Below are 20,006 nucleotides of genomic sequence, written 5' to 3'. Positions count from 1 at the left end.
ACTTAGAAATCATGGAGGGGTCTGAAATTGTCATCGTAGGTGCATGTCCACTGCGAGAGACATAATCTAAAAAAAAAAAAAATCCAGAAATCACAATGTATGATTTTTTAACTATTTATTTGTATGATACAGCTGCAAATAAGTATTTGAACACCTGAGAAAGTCAATGTTAATATTTGGTACAGTAGCCTTTGTTTGCAAATACAGAGGTCAAACGTTTCCTGTAGATTTTCACCAGGTTTGCACACACTGCAGGAGGGATTTTGGCCCACTCCTCCACACAGATCTTCTCTAGATCAGTTGGGTTTCTGGCCTATCGCTGAGAAACACAGAGTTTGAGCTCCCTCCAAAGATTCTCTATTGGGTTTAGGTCTGGAGACTGGCTTGGCCACGCCAGATCCTTGATATGCTTCTTACAGAGCCACTCCTTGGTTATCCTGGCTGTGTGCTTCGGGTCATTGTCATGTTGAAAGACCCAGCCTCGACCCATCTTCAATGCTCTAACTGAGGGAAGGAGGTTGTTCCCCAAAATCTCGCAATACAAGGCCCCGGTCATCCTCTCCTTAATACAGTGCAGTTGCCCTGTCCCATGTGCAGAAAAACACCACCAAAGCATGATGCTTCCACCCTCATGCTTCACAGTAGGGATAGTGTCCTTGGGATGGTACTCATCATTCTTCTTCCTCCAAACACGTTTAGTGGAATTATGACCCAAAAGTTCTATTTTGGTCTTGTGGAGGTGTACAATTTTGTCTCTAGTGTCTTTGGACAGCTCTTTGGTCTTGGCCATGTTAGTAGTTGGATTCTTACTGATTGTATGGGGACACTGAGGCCAGGTACCAAATGCACGGCCCGCCACTTGTTAATAATAAACTGCGTTCTTCTTCTTCTTCTTGCGGCTGCTCCCATTAGGGGTCGCCACAGCGGATCATCCGTCTCCATACCACCCTGTCCTCTACATCTGCCTCTTTCACACCAACTACCTGCATGTCTTCAATCACCACATCCATGAACCTCCTCCTTGGCCTTCCTTTTTTCCTCCTACCTGGTGGCTCCATCCTCAGCATTCTTCTACAAATATAATTCATGTCCCTCCTCTGCACATGTCCAAACCATCTCAATCTCGCCTCCCTCACTTTGTCACCAAAAATCCTACATGCGCTGTCCCTCTAATAAACTAATCTTGTCCATCCTCGTCACTCCCAACGAAAACCTCAACATCTTTAGCTCTGCTACCTCCAGCTCCACCTCCTGTCTTTTACTCAATGCCACTGTCTCTAATCCATACAACATTGCAGGTCTCACCACAGTCCTATAAACTTTCCCTTTCATTCTTGCAGATAACCTACTATAACAAATCACTCCTGTTATTCTTCTCCACCCACTCCACCCTGCCTGCACTCTTTTCTTTACTTCCCTAACACACTCTCCATTACTTTGCACTGTTGACCCCAGGTACCTGAACTCCTTCACCTTCTCCACCTCTTTTCCCTGCAACCGCATCACTCCACTGCCCTCCCTCTCATTCACACACATGTACTCTGTCTTACTCCTACTGACTTTCATTCCCCTTCTCTCCAGCGCATATCTCCACCTCTCCAGGCTCTTCTCAACCTGCTCCCTACTCTCACCACAAATCACAATATCATCTGCAAACATCATAGTCCAGGGAGACTCCTGTCTGACCTCGTCCGTCAACCTGTCCATCACCACTGCAAACAGGAAAGAGCTCAGGGCCGATCCTTGATGCAGTCCAACCTTCACCCTGAACCAGTCTGTTGTACCTACTGCACACTTCACTTCCATCACACTGTCCTCATACATGTCCTGCACCACCCTCACATACTTCTCTGACACACCTGACTTCCTCATACAATACCACAACTCCTCTCTTGGCACTCTGTCGTAAGCTTTTTCTAAATCCAGAAATACACAATGCAATTCCTTCTGTCCTTCTCTATACTTCTCCATCAACATTCTCAAAGCAAATAATGCGTCTGTGGTGCTCTTCCTCGGCATGAAACTATACCGTTGCTCACAGATGGTCACCTCTTCTCTCAGCCTGGCTTCCACTACTCTTTCCCATAACTTAATGGTGTGACTGATCAACTTAATTCCCCTGTAGTTACTACAGGTCTGCACATCTCCCTTATGCTTAAAGATCGGTACCAGCATCTACATCCTGCTTCACCAACTCCACATCATCCAACCTTCTCTCTCTCTGATTTTCCTCATTCATCAGCTGCTCAAAATACTCCCTCCACCTTCTCAACACACTCTCCTCACTAGTCAACACATTCCCCTCTCCATCCTTTATTGCTCCAACTTGCAGCACATCCTTCCCAGCTCGGTCCCTCGGCCTGGCCAATCGGTATAAATCCTTTTCTCCTTCCTTAGTGTCCAACCTCTCATACAGCTCCTCATATGCCTTTTCCTTGGCTTTCGCCACAACCCTTTTTACCTGCTGCCGCATCTCCTTGTACTCCTGCCTACTTTTCTCATCACTCTGTCTATCCCACTTCTGTTTTGCCAACCTCTTTCTCTTTTCTCTCTCCTGCACTTCCTCATTCCACCACCATGTCTCCTTGTCTTGCTTTCTATTTCCAGATGTCACACCAAGTACTTTTCAAGCTGCCTCCCTCATCACTCCTGCAGTAGTTGCCCAATCATCCAGCACCTCTTCACCACCACCGAGCCCCTGTCTGACCTCTTCTCTGAACCTCACACTACACTCTTCCTCCTTCAGTTTCCACCATCTTATTCTTCTTTCAGTCCTCACTCTCATCCTCTTCTTCTTCACCTCCAAAACCATCCTACAGACCACCATCCGATGCTGTCTAGCTACACTGTCCCCTGCCAACACCTTACAGTCTCCAATCTCCTTCAGGTTGCATCTCCTGCTTAGCACATAGTCCACCTGTGTGCACCTTTCTCCACTCTTATACGTCACCCTATGATCCTCCTTCTTCTTAAAATACGTGTTCACCACTGCCATTTCCATCCTTTTAGCAAAATCTACCACCATCTGCCCTTCCACATTCCTCTCCTTAAAACCATACTTACCCATCACATCCTCATCACCTCTGTTCCCTTCACCTACATGTCCATTAATAAAAAAATTTAAAAAAGCAATTTTATGTTTTGCATTCCTTCCCCCTAACTGTACCGAAACTGAACTGAACCGTAACTTAAAAAAACGAGTTACATACCAAACCGCATGTACACCTATAATATCTACAATATCCTTTCTTTTTTCTTGTGTCTCTTGCCCTCTCTTGCTCTCAGGTCTAGATCTTCCTTTTATGATGATGCCCCACCCTCTTTTGCCTGTCAGTCTGCCCCCTGCCTCCGTTGCTATGGCAATGAACCAGATGAACCACCTCAACACCATCGCCAACATGGCTGCTGCTGCACAAATGCACAGCCCCCTGTCCAGATCTGGAGCATCCGTCATCAAGGTAGTAGTTGACACGCACATGCGTGCACGCGCAAACACACACACGCTCAAACACACACACGCTCAACACACACACACACACACACACACACACACACACACACACACACACATTCTTACCTCATTTCAAGAATGTGTGGGCACTAAACAAACCATAACCCAATTGTTAATATTTACTTAATCAAAGTTTAAGTGTTTTAAAAGTCATTGGGTTATCTGTATGTGTGTGTGTGTGTGTGTGTGTGTGTGTGTGTGTGTGTCAGGATTGTGTGCAGGATAGTCCATCTCCAGCTCATTCAGTGGAAGAAGCGCCTCATCCAGGCTCACAGACCTCTTGCCACTCCAGCAGCAGTGTATCTAGCTCTCCACACCCACAAAGCCCTGAGCACCTTGGTACACACACACACACACACACACACACACACACACACACACACACACACACACACACACACACACACATAATAAAAATGCCATTGTTTTATGTAGTAATTTTTTAGTTTATCAAAATCATGCAAATATATATTTTAAATATGATATCTGGTACTATCTTGCATTAGTAATTAAAACAAGCATATAGTATTTATACTAAATTATTTGAGATGCAAATAAATGTGGACATATGCTTATTTTATGCTTATATGTCTGTAGTGCTGAATCCAACGGATGTTGAACTTGCAGACAGAGAGACTGGCATTAACATGAAGAAAATCATCAAAGAGAAAGGTAAGACATTTTGTGTGTGTGTGTGTGTGTGTGTGTGTGTGTGTGTGTGTGTGTGTGTGTGTGTGTGTGTGTGTGTGTGTGTGTGTGTAAAAGTGGCTAACTTAAATGTGCACAATTTTTTTTTTGTTAGACACACACACACACACACACACACACACAAGGAAACACGCAAAACTTAAGGGTAAATTACATGCTAGTTTAAATGTGCATGTATGTGTGCCCACATGCGTGTGTGTGTAAGAGAGAGAGAAACCTAGAAAACATCTAAAAAATTCTGAAATACTTCTGAAAGTCACTGCAATCACCGTTTTTAATATTCCCCCCATTTTTCTCTCTAATTTTGTTTTGCCGAAATCACACCCACCAGGCAAATCTCCCCTATCATACTACAAATACTACCTGGGGTAGCTGAAGACTCCCCTGAGACACATGAAACTGGCCATTGCCATCCTATTGAAGTGCTGTTCATGTTGCATTACGGGGTCATGTAACACACTCAGAGGAAAGCGCTATCCACCCCCATCTGCATGCATGAGTTCAAAGATGTAAGTGTCATTGTGATTGACAGGGAAGGGAGATTATACCATCCCTCCCATCCAGAGACCAAGGGCAAATTTATGTCAGTGTCCATAGGAACAGTTGCTTGTAATTTGCATATTCTATAAAGAATGTAGCTCTCTCTCTGTCTCTCACTCTCTCACTTGAAAGATATGATCTACATAACTGTTATACTTATTTCAGCATACTTATACATAAAAAGCTAAAGAATCCATAGCATACCCCTGCTTTACCGTGGTTTGAATCTCGTGCCCTCGGTTTATCGTGGAATTGCATTTGCCACATAACTAATTTGTTTCGCTGATTTTCTCGTGGATAGCACGATAGACCAAAAAACATATATAGGGAATTGTTTTTAAGGGATTTTATGTTTAAATAATGACATGTAATAATAAAAATATAGTAAAATGTAAATACAGTACAGTACAGAGAGTAAAGAATGCGGTGATCTTTAACTCTTTTTTGACGTCATAGGACACTTCAACCAATAAACAACCAGAGAAACTATGCAATGGCTACACTACTACAGAACTGTATAACTGTACAGTACATGTACTCACTATAAATGTGATACAGTGTACTGTATTTCTACAATTCATTTAGCTTTATTTTTGCATATGTTTTCTGTGTGTTTAAAGTGTGTGGGAGGATGATTTACGGCTTAAATAGTTTTTTAAAATATTTTTTAGGGTGCCATTTTCTTTTATCGCGGGCGGTTTTGGAATGTAACCACCGCAATAAATGGGGGGATTACTGTAGGTATATACAGTGAGGAAAATAAGTATTTGAACACCCTGCTATTTTGCAACTTCTCCCACTTAGAAATCATGGAGGGGTCTGAAATTGTCATCGTAGGTGCATGTCCACTGTGAGAGACATAATCTAAAAAAAAAAAAAAAACCAGAAATCACAATGTATGATTTTTAAACTATTTATTTGTATGATACAGCTGCAAATAAGTATTTGAACACCTGTCTATCAGCTAGAATTCTGACCCTCAAAGACCTGTTAGTCTGCTTTTAAAATGTCCACCTCCACTACATTTATTATCCTAAATTAGATGCACCTGTTTGAGGTCGTTAGCTGCATAAAGACACCTGTCCACCCCATACAATCAGTAAGAATCCAACTACTAACAAGGCAAAGACCAAAGAGCTGTCCAAAGACACTAGAGACAAAATTGTACACCTCCACAAGGCTGGAAAGGGCTACGGGGAAATTGCCAAACAGCTTGGTGAAAAAAGGTCCACTGTTGGAGCAATCATTAGAAAATGGAAGAAGCTAAACATGACTGTCAATCTCCCTCGGACTGGGGCTCCATGCAAGATCTCACCTCGTGGGGTCTCAATGATCCTAAGTAAGGTGAGAAATCAGCTCAAAACTACACGGGAGGAGCTGGTCAATGACCTGAAAAGAGCTGGGACCACCGTTTCCAAGGTTACTGTTGGTAATACACTAAGACGTCATGGTTTGAAATCATGCATAGCGCGGAAGGTTCCCCTGCTTAAACCAGCACATGTCCAGGCACCTCTTAAGTTTGCCAATGACCATTTGGATCATCCAGAGGAGTCATGGGAGAAAGTCATGTGGTCAGATGAGACCAAAATAGTACTTTTGGGTCATAATTCCACTAAACGTGTTTGGAGGAAGAAGAATGATGAGTACCATCCCAAGGACACTATCCCTACTGTGAAGCATGGGGGTGGAAGCATCATGCTTTTGGGGTATTTTTCTGCACATAGGACAGGGCGACTGCACTGTATTAAGGAGAGGATGACCGGGGCCATGTATTGCGAGATTTGGGGAACAACCTCCTTCCCTCAGTTAGAGCATTGAAGATGGGTCGAGACTGGGTCTTCCAACATGACAATGACCCGAAGCACACAGCCAGGATAACCAAGGAGTGGCTCTGTAAGAAGCATATCAAGGTTCTGGCATGGCCTAACCAGTCTCCAGACCTAAACCCAATAGAGAATCTTTGGAGGGAGCTCAAACTCTGTGTTTCTCAGCGATAGGCCAGAAACCTGACTGATCTAGAGAAGATCTGTGTGGAAGAGTGGGCCAAAATCCCTCCTGCAGTGTGTGCAAACCTGGTGAAAAACTACAGGAAACGTTTGACCTCTGTAATTGCAAACAAAGGCTACTGTACCAAATATTAACATTGACTTTCTCAGGTGTTCAAATACTTCTTTGCAGCTGTATCATACAAATAAATAGTTTAAAAATCATGCATTGTGATTTCTGGATTTTATTTTTTTTAGATTATGTCTCTCACAGTGGACATGCACCTAGGATGACAATTTCAGACCCCTCCATGATTTCTAAGTGGGAGAACTTGCAAAATAGCAGGGTGTTCAAATACTTATTTTCCTCAATGTATATGTTCTACTCAGGACAGGCCACTCAGAACAGGCCTCGCAAGGGTCAATCAAAGAAGTTGAGTCCTCGTGCTGTGTGCAGGTACAGAAGCTGGCTTCAAAAAACAGACACATGAGTGCTGCAAGCATTGCTTTAGAGGTTGCAGAAGCGGAAGGTCCACTTGTCAGTGCTCAGACCATATGTCACACACTGCAACAAGTCAGTTTGCATGCTGTCATTCCAGAAGGAAGCCTCTTCGGGAGCCAGTTTAGAAAAAACTTGCAAACAGCTTGCTGAAGACAACCTGTCCAAGAGCATGAATTACTGGAATGTACTGTGGTCTGATGACATGAAGATAAATTTGTTTGGCTCATATGCTGTCTAGCATGTGTGGCGATACCCTGGTAAGGAGTACCAAGAAAATTGTGTCTTGCCTACAGTCAAGCATGGTGGTGGTATCATCATGATCTGGGGCTGCATGAGTGCTGTTGGTAATGGGGAGCTGTGGTTCATTGAGGGAAACATAGACGCCAACATGTACTGTGATATTCTGAAGCTGAACATACTGCCCTTCTTTTCTGTTTTACAAAATATTAACGACCCTAAACATACTGTCAGACACAATGTGTCTAACATCCAGCAGCTCAGTGATGTCATTATGGAGGATTGGAAGAGGATCCCAGCAACAACCTTTGCAGCTCTGGTGAATTCCATGCCCAAGAGGATTAAGGCAGTGCTAGATAACAGTAGTGCTCACACTAAATGAGTTAATTTCAGAGGACACTAAATCTATTCTGCTTTACAAGCTGCACATTGACTACTCCAAAATACATCCACGTAAAATTTCTATATCATTGTCCCTCAAGTAATGTATACTACATTGTATGCTGAAATGTGATCGTTTTGTGAGATACTATATATATTTGTGTGTGTGTGTGTGTGTGTGTGTGTGTGTGTGTGTGTGTGTGTGTGTGTGTGTGTGTGTGTGGGTGTGTAACAGATGGCAGTCTCCACCTCAGAGTTGCAGAACTGGGAGGAGATGGAGAAAATATGCCCCCAGGTACTCTTAAAGAGATTCAGTGCCTGGTCTGAGAGCATATTTTATTATTGAGTCTGGAAACTAATCTGTCCTAAAAACATGCACACACACGCAAAAAACACACCTTGTTGGTGTTTACTAGAGAGTACAATGCTACAACAGAGCTTTACTGACAGGATGGGAAGAAATGAAATAAGAAATGAAATAAAAGACACACCGCTAATTCATCCGATTAAGCTGTCATGTCATGTGAAATCACATGCACACAAATCATTCTAATGTCCAGGTGCACAATCATTCATACCTTCTTAAAGGTGTTTGCAAACAAACAATTACTCGGTGATCATTACACACCACAAATACTCTACACACACACACACACACACACACACACACACACACACACACACACACACACACACACACTGCACCTCTAGCACACATTGACACATTTCTCTCTGTGAAAGTAATCATTTAACATGAAAAAGCCATTACATACATGGCATCTTTACAAAGGCCAGTGAATTTTAAATACTAGTTACCTTCTGTGTTTGTGTGTGGGGGTATGCATGTGCATGTGTGTGTGTGTGTGTGTGTGTGTGTGTGTGTGTGTGTGTGTGTGTGTGTGTGCATGTGTTGGTGATGATAAACAAAGTGATTTGGTGGTGCATGGTGATAAATTACCAAGCCCGAGGCCAGGAGCACCTAGTTTCAGCAGGACTCTGGCATGTGAACCCCTTTCCACCTCTCCATAAATCACTTATTTTCCCCTACTTCCTCCCTAACATTTAAGCATGCACACACACACACACACACACACACACACACACACACACACACACACACACACACATTCTCTCTCTCTCTCTCTCTCTCTCTCTCTCTCTCTCTCTCTCTCTCTCTCTCTCTCTCTTTCTTCCTCTCTCCCACACTACAGGTCAAGCTCTAATGGTAGCTATACTCGCTTCAAGCAAGGTTTCTCCACTTTCCTTACTCTCTTTTTTGTGTGACAGGCAGAGGGTGGGCTAATCTAATTATTCTGCCTCGTATATAACCAGTTAGAAATGATTGGGAGATGTTATGCTTATACACCAGCGTGGCTGTGTATGATTATAAAACCATATAGGCTTCAATTAAACTTGTAGACCAACACAATTCAGCTTCAGGTGTGGCACACTACTAAAAATGCCACACTGCTAAAAATGACACTTCTAAAAATGCAAAAAAAAAAAAAAAAAAAAAAAAAAAAGGAGGATGCCTGCTATTGTCCTCAATGCATTTTTTTTAACCATTATTAATAAATATTAATTCATAATTACTTAATTATATATTTGTTTTGGGTTTTTTTTTTTTTATTAGAAAAACCACTGTTTTTTTAGGAGTTCTGCTAGGTTCCATAGCTGAACCCAGCCAAGCAATTAACTGTCCAGTGTCACTAGCAAATAAGAATAACTCAAATGCTAAAGAAAAGTGATACACAATATAGGCTTATTTCAAACTTACAAAATAGAAAAACATTTCATATATCATTCTCTGAAAGCAAAAGCAAGCCCATTAAAATGTTAAAACCTTTACTTTGAGCAAAAATAACAGTAAAAAGCTTCAGGAAATGACACTGGTGCACGAGCAGAATAACAATCAGAAAACTTAAGAAAATATATTTTACAGTACTAGAACCAGTATATATTTTTAACATATGTTTGTAAATGATCTTGCAGTATCCCAATTAAATTGCTGTGACAGTGCTCAGTTTCCTGCTTTAACACACCTACTACTTAACCAAGGCATTAATAGGTCATTAGAATCAGGGGTCTTTAAGCCAGAAAATCATTCCTTTCTGTTGGATGCTGGATCCCCATGAGTAGAATTATGCATCTTTGATATAAAATTTTTCTTTTTGATAAATCAATTAATGTTATATTCTTGTTATACTGTAAATATTTTACTGTATACTTGCTAGACTGAAGACTTGTGTTTTTACATATATCTGCTAGAGTGAACTAATGTTCCTGTTCTTGTTCCTAAAGCACTACACTTCTTTTTAGGCAGTAAATCAGTGCCTACAGCTTTTTAAACATGAGTCAAGACTATAAAAGGAAAACGTTCCATGTGAATACTTTTCTTCTACATAGCATTTTTTTTATTTGCTTTCTTATGAAAAAACATGCCACTTAGGCATGGAGCAGTCAAATGGACATCTGCAGTGACTAAATTATTCAGGAAGTGCCATATTGTGTAGTTTAATGTAAACAGTAGCACTAAAAGTTCTCACATACTTTTAGAAAATAAAGAATAAATATGACTAGGCCTTGTGTGACCACACTATAGTAAACTATTGTACACACTGCTGTATTATTAGTGTTTTAGCTTACCATTGGAAGAAATGTGGGCATCATATTTTCCAGTTTGGAAAAAAGTCAAGTGCTTCTGGTTCAGTTTGTTTGCTAATGTATATGGCTTAATTTGATGTGGTGTGCAGGGGTCATAGAAGTACTTCGGGAGGAAAGAGTGAGACTATAATGTGTTATTCTGCCCACTCCATATTTGCCTGTCCACTTTTCCACAGAGCAAGATAATATGTGGCATCTGGTTACAATCAATGTTTCCCTTCTACCATTATGAAATTAGCCACACGGAAATTATTTGAAATGGCCTGTAATGATTTCTGATAGAAATTTGCGCCATTGTTTTGCCCTTGAGATAAGCGAACCGGTAAATCATCATCAATCAAAACAAGTGCACATTTTAGAATAAACCCCTAGCCCTATGAGGGCTAAAAAAATCCAAATGCTTTACCTCATTCTTTAATTCTGGATCTAGCCCTTCAGGCTCTGATTCAGAACTGATAGAATTTTGCCTATTTTTTGGCTTGAAGTCAAGGTACATGTTGCTGTGAATAGCCCTGTGTTCCTTGTTTTTATGAACCTCATATTTTCCCTTATTATATTCTATGTTTATTTGATGGTATTTCCCTCAGATTGTTTGCAAAAAAAAAGTGTTTGAAGAACCGTGTGATCATTAGCTTGATTGCTGTTGTAAGCATATTTAGGGTGGTGTAATTAAACTGTAGCTGGGTGCACTAGGCCTCAGGGAGAGAGCTTCGGCTGCAAGGGTTTAAAGGGTTTTCCTCCTAGAAAAAGGTGACCAATGAGAAAAATCAATGCTGTGAAGGGAGAAGTTACTGTTACAGTTGGCAATTTAAGGCAAGGTTGGTGCAGCTGAAAGTCACCCTACATAAATGAGTGATAAATGAGTGCGTGTGTGTGTGTGTGTGTGTGTGTGTGTGCGTGCGTGCGTGCGTGCGTGCGTGCGTGCGTGCGTGCGTGCGTGCGTGTGTGTGTGTGTGAAATAAAGACAGGTGCTATTCTGTTCTGCTTGTTGGGATATAGATTTTCTTATTAATAGTACATGAGAGTAAACCAAACTGTAGCCAGTCATAAGTTAAATACTACTAAGACGTAGACTTTTGGAGACATTTTATTAAATTGTTAGATGCTTAGATTGGTTGATAAAGGCTTGCATTTTGTGCAACTTTTGCCAAGCTAATTATTTTCATGTGCTTTTAAATATCACACACAAAAAGTAAATAAAAAGTGGGGTGCATTTACAAAATCCATCCTTCACAAACAACTTTAGTGAATTTGATCATAGCAACTCATAGTGAGTTGAAACATTCACTGACAAACTCATACAGGTTGTGAACAAGGAGCATGCAGATGAGTAAAGACTATAGTATGTGAATGGTATGCATAATATAATGTTTCCATGTATCCACAGCATGGCTGAACACTTCACTTCATTACTATCACCCTCAAAGTGATGCCCGATCTGAACACAGCTTTAGACTAAACCCCTTGACCTGTATTCACTAAGTAAGCAACATTCCAATAGCAATATCATGGAACCTGCCATGTTTTCCACAGTTTTACTGAATCCTTTTGTCGCTTTAGTTACACGAATTATTCTTTTCAGTCCTGCTGTGCACAGGTTAAAAAACTGAACAGTGTTGAGCCAGTATACCTCTCATTGAATATTCTGAATACACACTCTAAGCCTAATTGGCATAGGGGAACACTCATTAGGCCTTATTTTCATCTTTGCATAGTAATTATTAGTGATTGGAGTTGCAAGTGGCCAAGTTCTTGTTCTGTTTGTTTACCTATTAATTTATTTATGGGCATATTTTTTTCATTTAAGTAACACTTTCTTGCATGTCCCATTTTAGCTTCAGAGCTTATCAGTCACTGTTCCTTATGAAAACTTGTAACTTTATGCAAGTTTAGGTACTTTTTCAGTTTATAATGTGCTAGTCTTGTTTCACTAAAACATTAATTTAGCAAGGATGGTCAAGCATATTAATGTAAAATATAAAATGTTAATGTTTCACTGTGTATGTTGAACATTGTCCAGCACCTAAAAAATATAAAAAGTAGCTATGAGCCTGTAGCTTGTCTTTTAAGAAGGAGCCTCTAAAATATTTATTGCATAGCTGTATGGTTTGGAGGGGATATTAAGATAAATCATTATCTTTTTTATTTTATTTTAATTTCAAATAAAAAATCCATAAAACATTGTATGTTTATTTCTTTTGTGTGCACTAGCCATAATATTTAGCATATCATAACTTTTCTGATGAGAAATTTATTCAGATTACTTTTTCAGATAGAAACTAAAGTTTTATTCTACCTGGATTTCCCCTGGCCATAGCTTACCAATGTTTTCACAAGATTTTGTGCTGATAATTTCTAACCTGCGTAAAAATCTTAAGTCTTGAATTAATACATCCTTGTGTCTAAACTTTCAAAGATGTGACTCACTTTTACAGACATTCCTGCTGACTTTGGTTTACAGCAAAATTTGTGTATGTAGTTGGTCTAGTGGCCATCTACATAATGTCCATTCTCTTCCCTATGGGTGCAATGATCAATTTGGTTGCATTTTTATAACATGTCCTGCATACTGTGGATCTTGTCTCCGAGGCCTTGTCTCCGAGGCAATTTAGTCTGTGGCCAGACCAGAGCAGATAAAATATAATAAACACTAACCTCCCCTTTGCTCCTTTCCCAGACACATTTTGTTGCACTTTTTATTGCTATGCTTTCATCTCTTTTTTTTTCTATAGGCCAGGGTAAGAGGCTGAGATTTACATGATGAACATTGAGCTATTTTAGTATAATTTAACTCATTTAGTGCTTCCCAACGTTTATGTGTTTCTTTTACTTTCGGGAGGGAAATGCACAGCTTTTAATGGATTTGGTACTCATGGGACTTAAAGTCCTCATTTTTGGGGATTTGAGCCTGAGTGATTATTTGAAGATGGAGATTAAGAATTTAACATATGAGTCATAGTTCAGCAGGACACCTTCTGTGCATAGGCATCTTCTTGTGCATAGGCAAAATCTGAGCACTATTTTTGAACAAAATGGGCTAATCAAAGCTTAGTGAATGTAATGTTCTTGTCTTAGTTTTAATTTGACATGGCAATTAATGCATGGCAGTTTATGGGCCTCACATCATGAACTCAAATAATCAGCCGCATGTTTTAATATTTATTTTGGCAATTAGGATAATTACTAGAGTGCCTTGATCTGGATATGTAAATCACTATGTAAACAAATGTGTGTGTGGTTGCACACCTGACAAAAACACTGCACTTCATTATTCCCTAATAAGAGCCCTTTAAATATTCAGGAGATGTCCTCTAAACACATGTATAAAATAAAAAAAATACCAAATAGACTAAGGGCAATAAAAACATATAGTATCAGTTCAGAGTACTGATAGCTTTTGTAGTCTCTGGTGCTTTGCAGCATATGTTTCTCCATATGGAACCCAGGAAAGATCCACTTTCTCTGAAAAGGCTGACATCATGTCAAGTGTTTTCCTAAAGAACAGAATTTTCTGAGAGATAAAGAAAAGTGATAAAGTAAGCAAACTTACTGTATCCTCAGTCATCTTGAAATTGTCAAATACAACCCAAACTACAAAACTGCATTAGTCACACAGCTGTTTTAAATCATCCATGTAATTAAAATGGTCAATACATAACATTTAAACGTTTATTATATGCAGGTAATGTGCACAAAAAAAATGGACAAAAATGTCTTTAAAATAATTAAAGCATGTTTTGTGGATGTTTTCTTTAATAAATAGCAGAAAAGAATAATAAATAATAGAAAGTCAATATCTGGTCAATATAGTCAATATAGTCAATATAGTGTTAGGCCAAATGTGCAGTTTTATAAGGAAATTAGCTGATAAGTTTTAGCATTTTGCAGAACCAACCACAGCTCTTCTGGAAAATGTGTCACACTTCCTTTTTACTTATGCTGCTTTCTATACAGACATAGAAACTCTATACAAATACTAACAAAATTTGTGCTAAAAATCTAATGTTCAGATTGCTTGTATGTTTAAAAATATAAACAAAATGTGAGTGAATGACCGAAGCACTGCTTTTGTTGAGAGTAAAATAAAAACTGTATGTGTTTATTTTTAGGAGTGGGGCAAATGAAAGGGCTTGACCATTGAAAAATTAATGTAGTATATATGGTGGGTTTAAGCGCTATTTGTTGTTTTGTTGTTTGATTTATTTATATGTTTACAAGCTTTGTATTCTTGGCTTGGAGTGTTTTGTCTATGGTTAAAAAGCATACAAAAGCACACTAAAAGACAATAAAAACACCTGCTTTTAAGTGTCACATCTAAGTGAAATAGCAACTCTAAGAACTAAATGCACAAATTCAAAACTTATGCAGACTTAGACATTTTATAATAAGGAGTTCTCTCTCGCTCACACTACATACATACATACATACATACATACATACATACATACATACATACATACATACGTGTGCATGCGCACACACACACACACACACACACACACACACACACACACACACAATTTAGATTTTTTTTGCATGCTAGGTTTATGGCTTGGACACTTCCTGCAATATTTGGTATAGAATAAAATTAATTAAAGTGTTAATTGAAGACTGCTAAAGCAAGATAAATCTGTCATTTAAATAGGAAATGCAAATAGGTGTGCAAGAGGCCAGCAGGAGGTTAGGGCTTTTAAGAGAATACCAGCATTTTTGCTAACCCAGACTTGGGATTTGTAGTACAACAAAGGCTGGGGAATCAGTGTAAGTTAGGGTTAAAGAGAACAACAAATTGCATAATAGAAGAATATGGTGGGTTATATGATGACATGTAACCCAATTATTAATACTGACATTACTAGACTACTATTTACTAGGATTAGAATACACTGTTGAACATCAGATAAAGATACATACAACTGCATGCAACTTTAATTGTAATCTTCATAAACATTATGGATTAATGATGGTTTATTTGCACTGTTACACGTCTATTGTACTAGTTGGTGCTGCAGTGTCAATCTGTTCACTGTCTCACTGTGTTCTGTTGTTTGCACAAAATGTTTCACTGTTCACTTTATTTATTGTCCATTTAGTTTTGTTGTGTGTTTTAGTGTTTCTGAATTATCTTGTGTATATTTATGTTGTTTAATGTAGCACCTTGGTCTTGGGAAAACATTGCATCTTTCACAGTGTACTGTACTGTATTTGGTTGGAAAGAGAATAAAAAGACTTGACTTGGAGTTTCACTGTGTGATCTTGCAGTTCATCTCATACCTTTGGGTTTTCAATGTCGCTTTCACCCCTTTTCTCAATCAGTCTCTCTCCCTCTTCTCCTTTAAATCCTGTCCTACTCTCTCAGTCTCCCTCTGATTCACAATCTCTCCACATGACCTTGATCTGCTGCACACCACTTTAATGCCACAGCAAAAACTCAATCACACAAAGTCAAAGCGTTAGGGGAGAAGGAGGAAGATTTTTTCCCCTATTTTCTTTTTCTTCTTCTTTTCTGTTTCCACTTTAATTCCTTTTTACTGTAGAGAAAGAATGGGAAAATGTATTGCTATAGGGACAGGTGGGGGGATGAACAATGGGCCAAATGAAGAGCAGGGTTATCTGGCACAGAAATCAATGTGACCCATGATACACTGCCATCACAATTCCCACCCTTCCTGTCCTATTTGTCTTACCAAGATGGTGCACAGACTCCAGACAGATTAGCCCAAGTGAATCATGACTCCTCTATCTCCATTACCTGCTTTCTTTACTTCAGCGCCTGCTATCTGTCTGTCCAACATATGGATCAACTGGGGATAAGGTTAACAGGGTGGGAGGTGGAAATACTGCATTGCATATGGAGAGTGTGTTATAGTAAACGATGAACTGCCCTGCTGAAGTTTGTACACATAGGCACACAGTTCCTCTAAAAATATACACTGCTTTGCTGTTTTATCTTTCCTACTGCTGAGCTTTTACATATTAACCCTAAAAATTAAAACATTCTGACCTCAGTTGATATATGTTCTAAAGATTGTACAGCACAACTGTAAGTGGGTGTGAATATTATTTAAGACTGTACATACTGAAGGCTGAAACCTTTATTAAATGCACATTCTAAATGTTATTGTACGTTACATAATAAAACAGGACTAGAAATTAAAATAGAATAAAATAACAAAAACAACAACAAAAAAAGTTAAATCTAAACAAATATTTATTTCTACAGTGATGTCATTCAATTTGGGTACAGGTATATAATATGTTTATATAAAAGTGTATAACTTTTAAAACAACATTTATGTGTTTCTTATAGATGAAGCTCAGATAGCCTTGCCCCTACTGAAGTCAGGTTTTGAGAAACTTCCTTTGGGTGCTCAGACTCTTCCGCCAGGCTTTCCTGCTCCATTCCTCTTCACTGAGGGCCTCTCCTCTGTTGAAACTTTGCTGACCAACATTCAGGTACGGAGGTTGATGTAATGGCTTGTGTGTGTGTGTGTGTGTGTGTGTGTGTGTGTGTGTGTGTGTGTGTGTGTGTGTGTAATATCATATCTCTGCCTGTTTACATTGTTGAAAATGGCATGTTAAAAGTCATTACTGTGTATTAAAGAGATGTGTTTTGTGTATTGCAGGGCCTGCTAAAGGTAGCAGTGGACAATGCACGTGTGCAAGAAAAACAGGTACAGCAGGAGAGGAAAGAGCTCAAGATGGAGCTGTACAGAGAACGAGAAATGAGAGAGACTCTGGAGAGGCAGCTAACTTCTGAGTTCCACAGTCGAGGTAAATACAGGCAAAAGATGCTTTTGTGCATGTACTTTCTGTCAGATTCAATAGGGGGAACAAATGGACAGATGTCTAAAAATCCACAATGTGTCTTATGTTTGAATTCAAACAGTCTGTGTTAGTAGTTACTAGTTAGTTATTTAGTAGTCATTGTCAAACTGATCAATAATTTAGTGTTAGTAGCTGTTGGAATTAACAGTGTGTACACTTAATATAATCAATTGGTTAATGCACATCTCAATGTTAATTAAACATCAATTACTGTCTTCTCTGTGTTTACAGTAATGATGAATAAATTAATCAAAATGCAACATCTATATCTATATACTCAGAAAAATAGATGAATGAAAAGGAAAAAAGACTATGAAATGACTAAACAACGATGGCATACTGCTAAATGAATATTACTAACAGTTGGATTTATCGCAGATATTTTGACTGCTGCCAATTGCGGCAAGAAATTGCTAGTTGCGGCAAGACAATTAAGCCCATTAACTGACTGGATAACAACTTCAACAATATGTACAAACACTTCAATAATTTCACTGCCATGGCTGTTGCTGTTATGCAAATTATTCATACAGAGCTCTTAATGGTGCAGGAAATTAAAGATTAAAGAGGTGTGAGGAAGAAGTGATAGTGCCAGAGGAGAGAGATTGTGTGTGTGTGTGTGTGTGTGTGTGTGTGTGTGTGTGTGTGTGTGTGTGTGTGTGTGTGTGTGTGTGTGTGTGTGTGTGTGTGTGTGTGTGTGTGTGTGTGTGTGCGTGTGTGTGTGTGTGTGTGTGTGTGTGTGTGTGTGTGTGTGTGTGTGTGTGTGTGTGTGTGTGTGTGTGTGTGTGTGTGTGTGCAAACATTATTTTAGGTGCAGCTGTTCCAAGCTGAATGACCAGTCAGGTTTTAACCAAATACTTGAAACTCAGCTTTTATTTTTTTCTGAAATCAATTAATTATGATAAGTTAAATTAAAACAACTGAACATGCAGTCTCATGTGCCTGCTACATTTAAGATGTGCCAACAACGACGGAAAGTTAATGAGAGTTTCACAGTCTTGTGTCTCTAGTGATAATTGAGCTCTTGAAAATTTCCAGGTGTAAATTTGCAAATTATGAAAAGTGGCAAATGTAACAGCAAAGCATATCTCCATGATTATTTCACACTTTTATACTACTCATTCTCTGACTGTCACCTCAGCTACCATCCAGAAGCGCCTGAAGAAGGAGAAGAAGGTGAAGAGAAAGCTGCAGGAGGCTCTGGATTTTGAGTCGAAGAGGAGAGAACAGGTGGAACAGGCCCTCAAACAAGCCACCTCTCCTGAGAGCCTCTGCATGAGTCTCAATGGTGCGCTTCTTTTCACTGGTATCTCTCTTTATCAATTACTCTAACTTTTTTTAAACACCTTTTGGAAAATTATGTTTGCACAATATTTGATTCAGATTTTTGTCAGAGAGGAAAGACTCTATTATATTTATATATCTAAAGATGACTGAGCATACTACATGTGTTAAGGCACAGAAAAAATAGTTTGTATACAGATAAAATGATCTGAATATAGTGCTGTGCCGCTTGTTGCAGCAGTTCCTGTAGAGGCATTTTTCCTACATACATTACGTATTTTAGGTGTATGTACCTAATGTGTTATTTTCCTCTTGGGATAATCTTTCCATCTATCTATCAATATCTAGATATTGTCCCACCTTTAAGTAGGTTACATTTGAGTTACACACATGAATAGCTGATTTGATTCCAAACAATTATATTTAGACCTTAGACATAACAACATAACAGCGTATAAGGCTTATTTATACCTCTGCACTAAGCATATTTAATGGTAATGCTGAAAGGTTAAGGTCAGGAACGGTGCACATGCTAACATGCTGTCCTGATATGTTCATTACTGTCTTTGTGTTAAAAAAAATATGGACATTAGTTAGCCAAGGCTGCCTATATTGCTTTCACCCTGTTCAAAATAAATGATTGACATAAATGACAGAACTTATGAGAAATTATATGTATTATATGACTGCATAAAAATGTTGTCAGCATATTAATTTGTTAAAAGTTTATACATTTAAATTACATCATTATTTATTTTAGGAAAGTTACACATATATTCAAGGTCTGGTTAGTCAGCTGTTTAAAAACAATCTCTGTGAATCGGATTCAAAGATTATGCAAATTTTCTACTTGCAGTTGATGTCATGGAGGTTGCCAATTCTTCTTCAGTAAATGAAAGTAAAAATTAGTGATGGGAGTTTTCACTAGCATCTTTTAACATGAAAAATGGTAAAGCTCATCAGACAACAAGAAGTCTCATCATACTTAAGTCAAATTAAGTGGCTTTTATTGTCATTTCAACCATTTACAGTTGGTACAGTACACAGTGAAACAAAACAATGTTCCTCTAGGACCAAGGTGCTACATAAAACAACTTAAATTAACACTAGATAACACAAAACTTACCAGGACATATAGACCTATACACAGGACTACATACAAACAAAAGATGTGCAAACAATACAGTATAATAATAATACAGTAGCAAATTGACAGCGCAGCAATTACCAGTACAAAAAAAAAATGATAATGCAAAGAAATTGTTTATAGAGTAATAAATACTGTTACTGTAAATATTTGGTGATTTAGCAGCACTTCACTGCATCACCTTAAACAAGTAGTGTTCAGTTGAGAGTGTGTGTGTCT

At 38.9% G+C, this 20,006-nt stretch overlaps 1 protein-coding gene and 1 long non-coding RNA gene across 10 annotated transcripts in view; both read left to right on the top strand.

The window, feature by feature from the left end:
* The window catches only part of dacha (dachshund a), a 154,418-nt gene that overhangs the window by 119,512 nt on the left and 14,900 nt on the right, over positions 1 to 20,006 (top strand). For 3 of the 9 annotated variants that reach the window (XM_083565142.1, XM_083565138.1, XM_083565137.1), the window contains 7 exons: positions 3,286 to 3,458; positions 3,721 to 3,850; positions 4,109 to 4,183; positions 8,100 to 8,159; positions 16,839 to 16,984; positions 17,155 to 17,302; positions 18,498 to 18,662. In XM_083565142.1, coding sequence (XP_083421268.1) covers positions 3,286 to 3,458; positions 3,721 to 3,850; positions 4,109 to 4,183; positions 8,100 to 8,159; positions 16,839 to 16,984; positions 17,155 to 17,302; positions 18,498 to 18,662 — 897 coding nt within the window. Of the gene's footprint in view, positions 1 to 3,285; positions 3,459 to 3,720; positions 3,851 to 4,108; positions 4,184 to 7,201; positions 8,078 to 8,099; positions 8,160 to 16,838; positions 16,985 to 17,154; positions 17,303 to 18,497; positions 18,663 to 20,006 lie in introns of those variants that run through there. The other 6 variants (XM_083565140.1, XM_083565139.1, XM_083565144.1 and 3 more) reach the window with 4 other exon arrangements.
* LOC310739408 lies at positions 15,000 to 15,768 on the top strand. The gene is made up of 2 exons (XR_014537387.1): positions 15,000 to 15,160; positions 15,224 to 15,768. It is a non-coding gene; the product is annotated as an uncharacterized lncRNA (long non-coding RNA).

The sequence above is a fragment of the Silurus aristotelis genome (genome assembly GCF_946808225.1).
Source record: "Silurus aristotelis genome assembly, chromosome: 16".
NCBI classification, from domain to species: domain Eukaryota; kingdom Metazoa; phylum Chordata; class Actinopteri; order Siluriformes; family Siluridae; genus Silurus; species Silurus aristotelis.
Note: the sequence above shows the minus strand (reverse complement) of the source record. Positions and strands in the feature narration are given on the sequence as shown.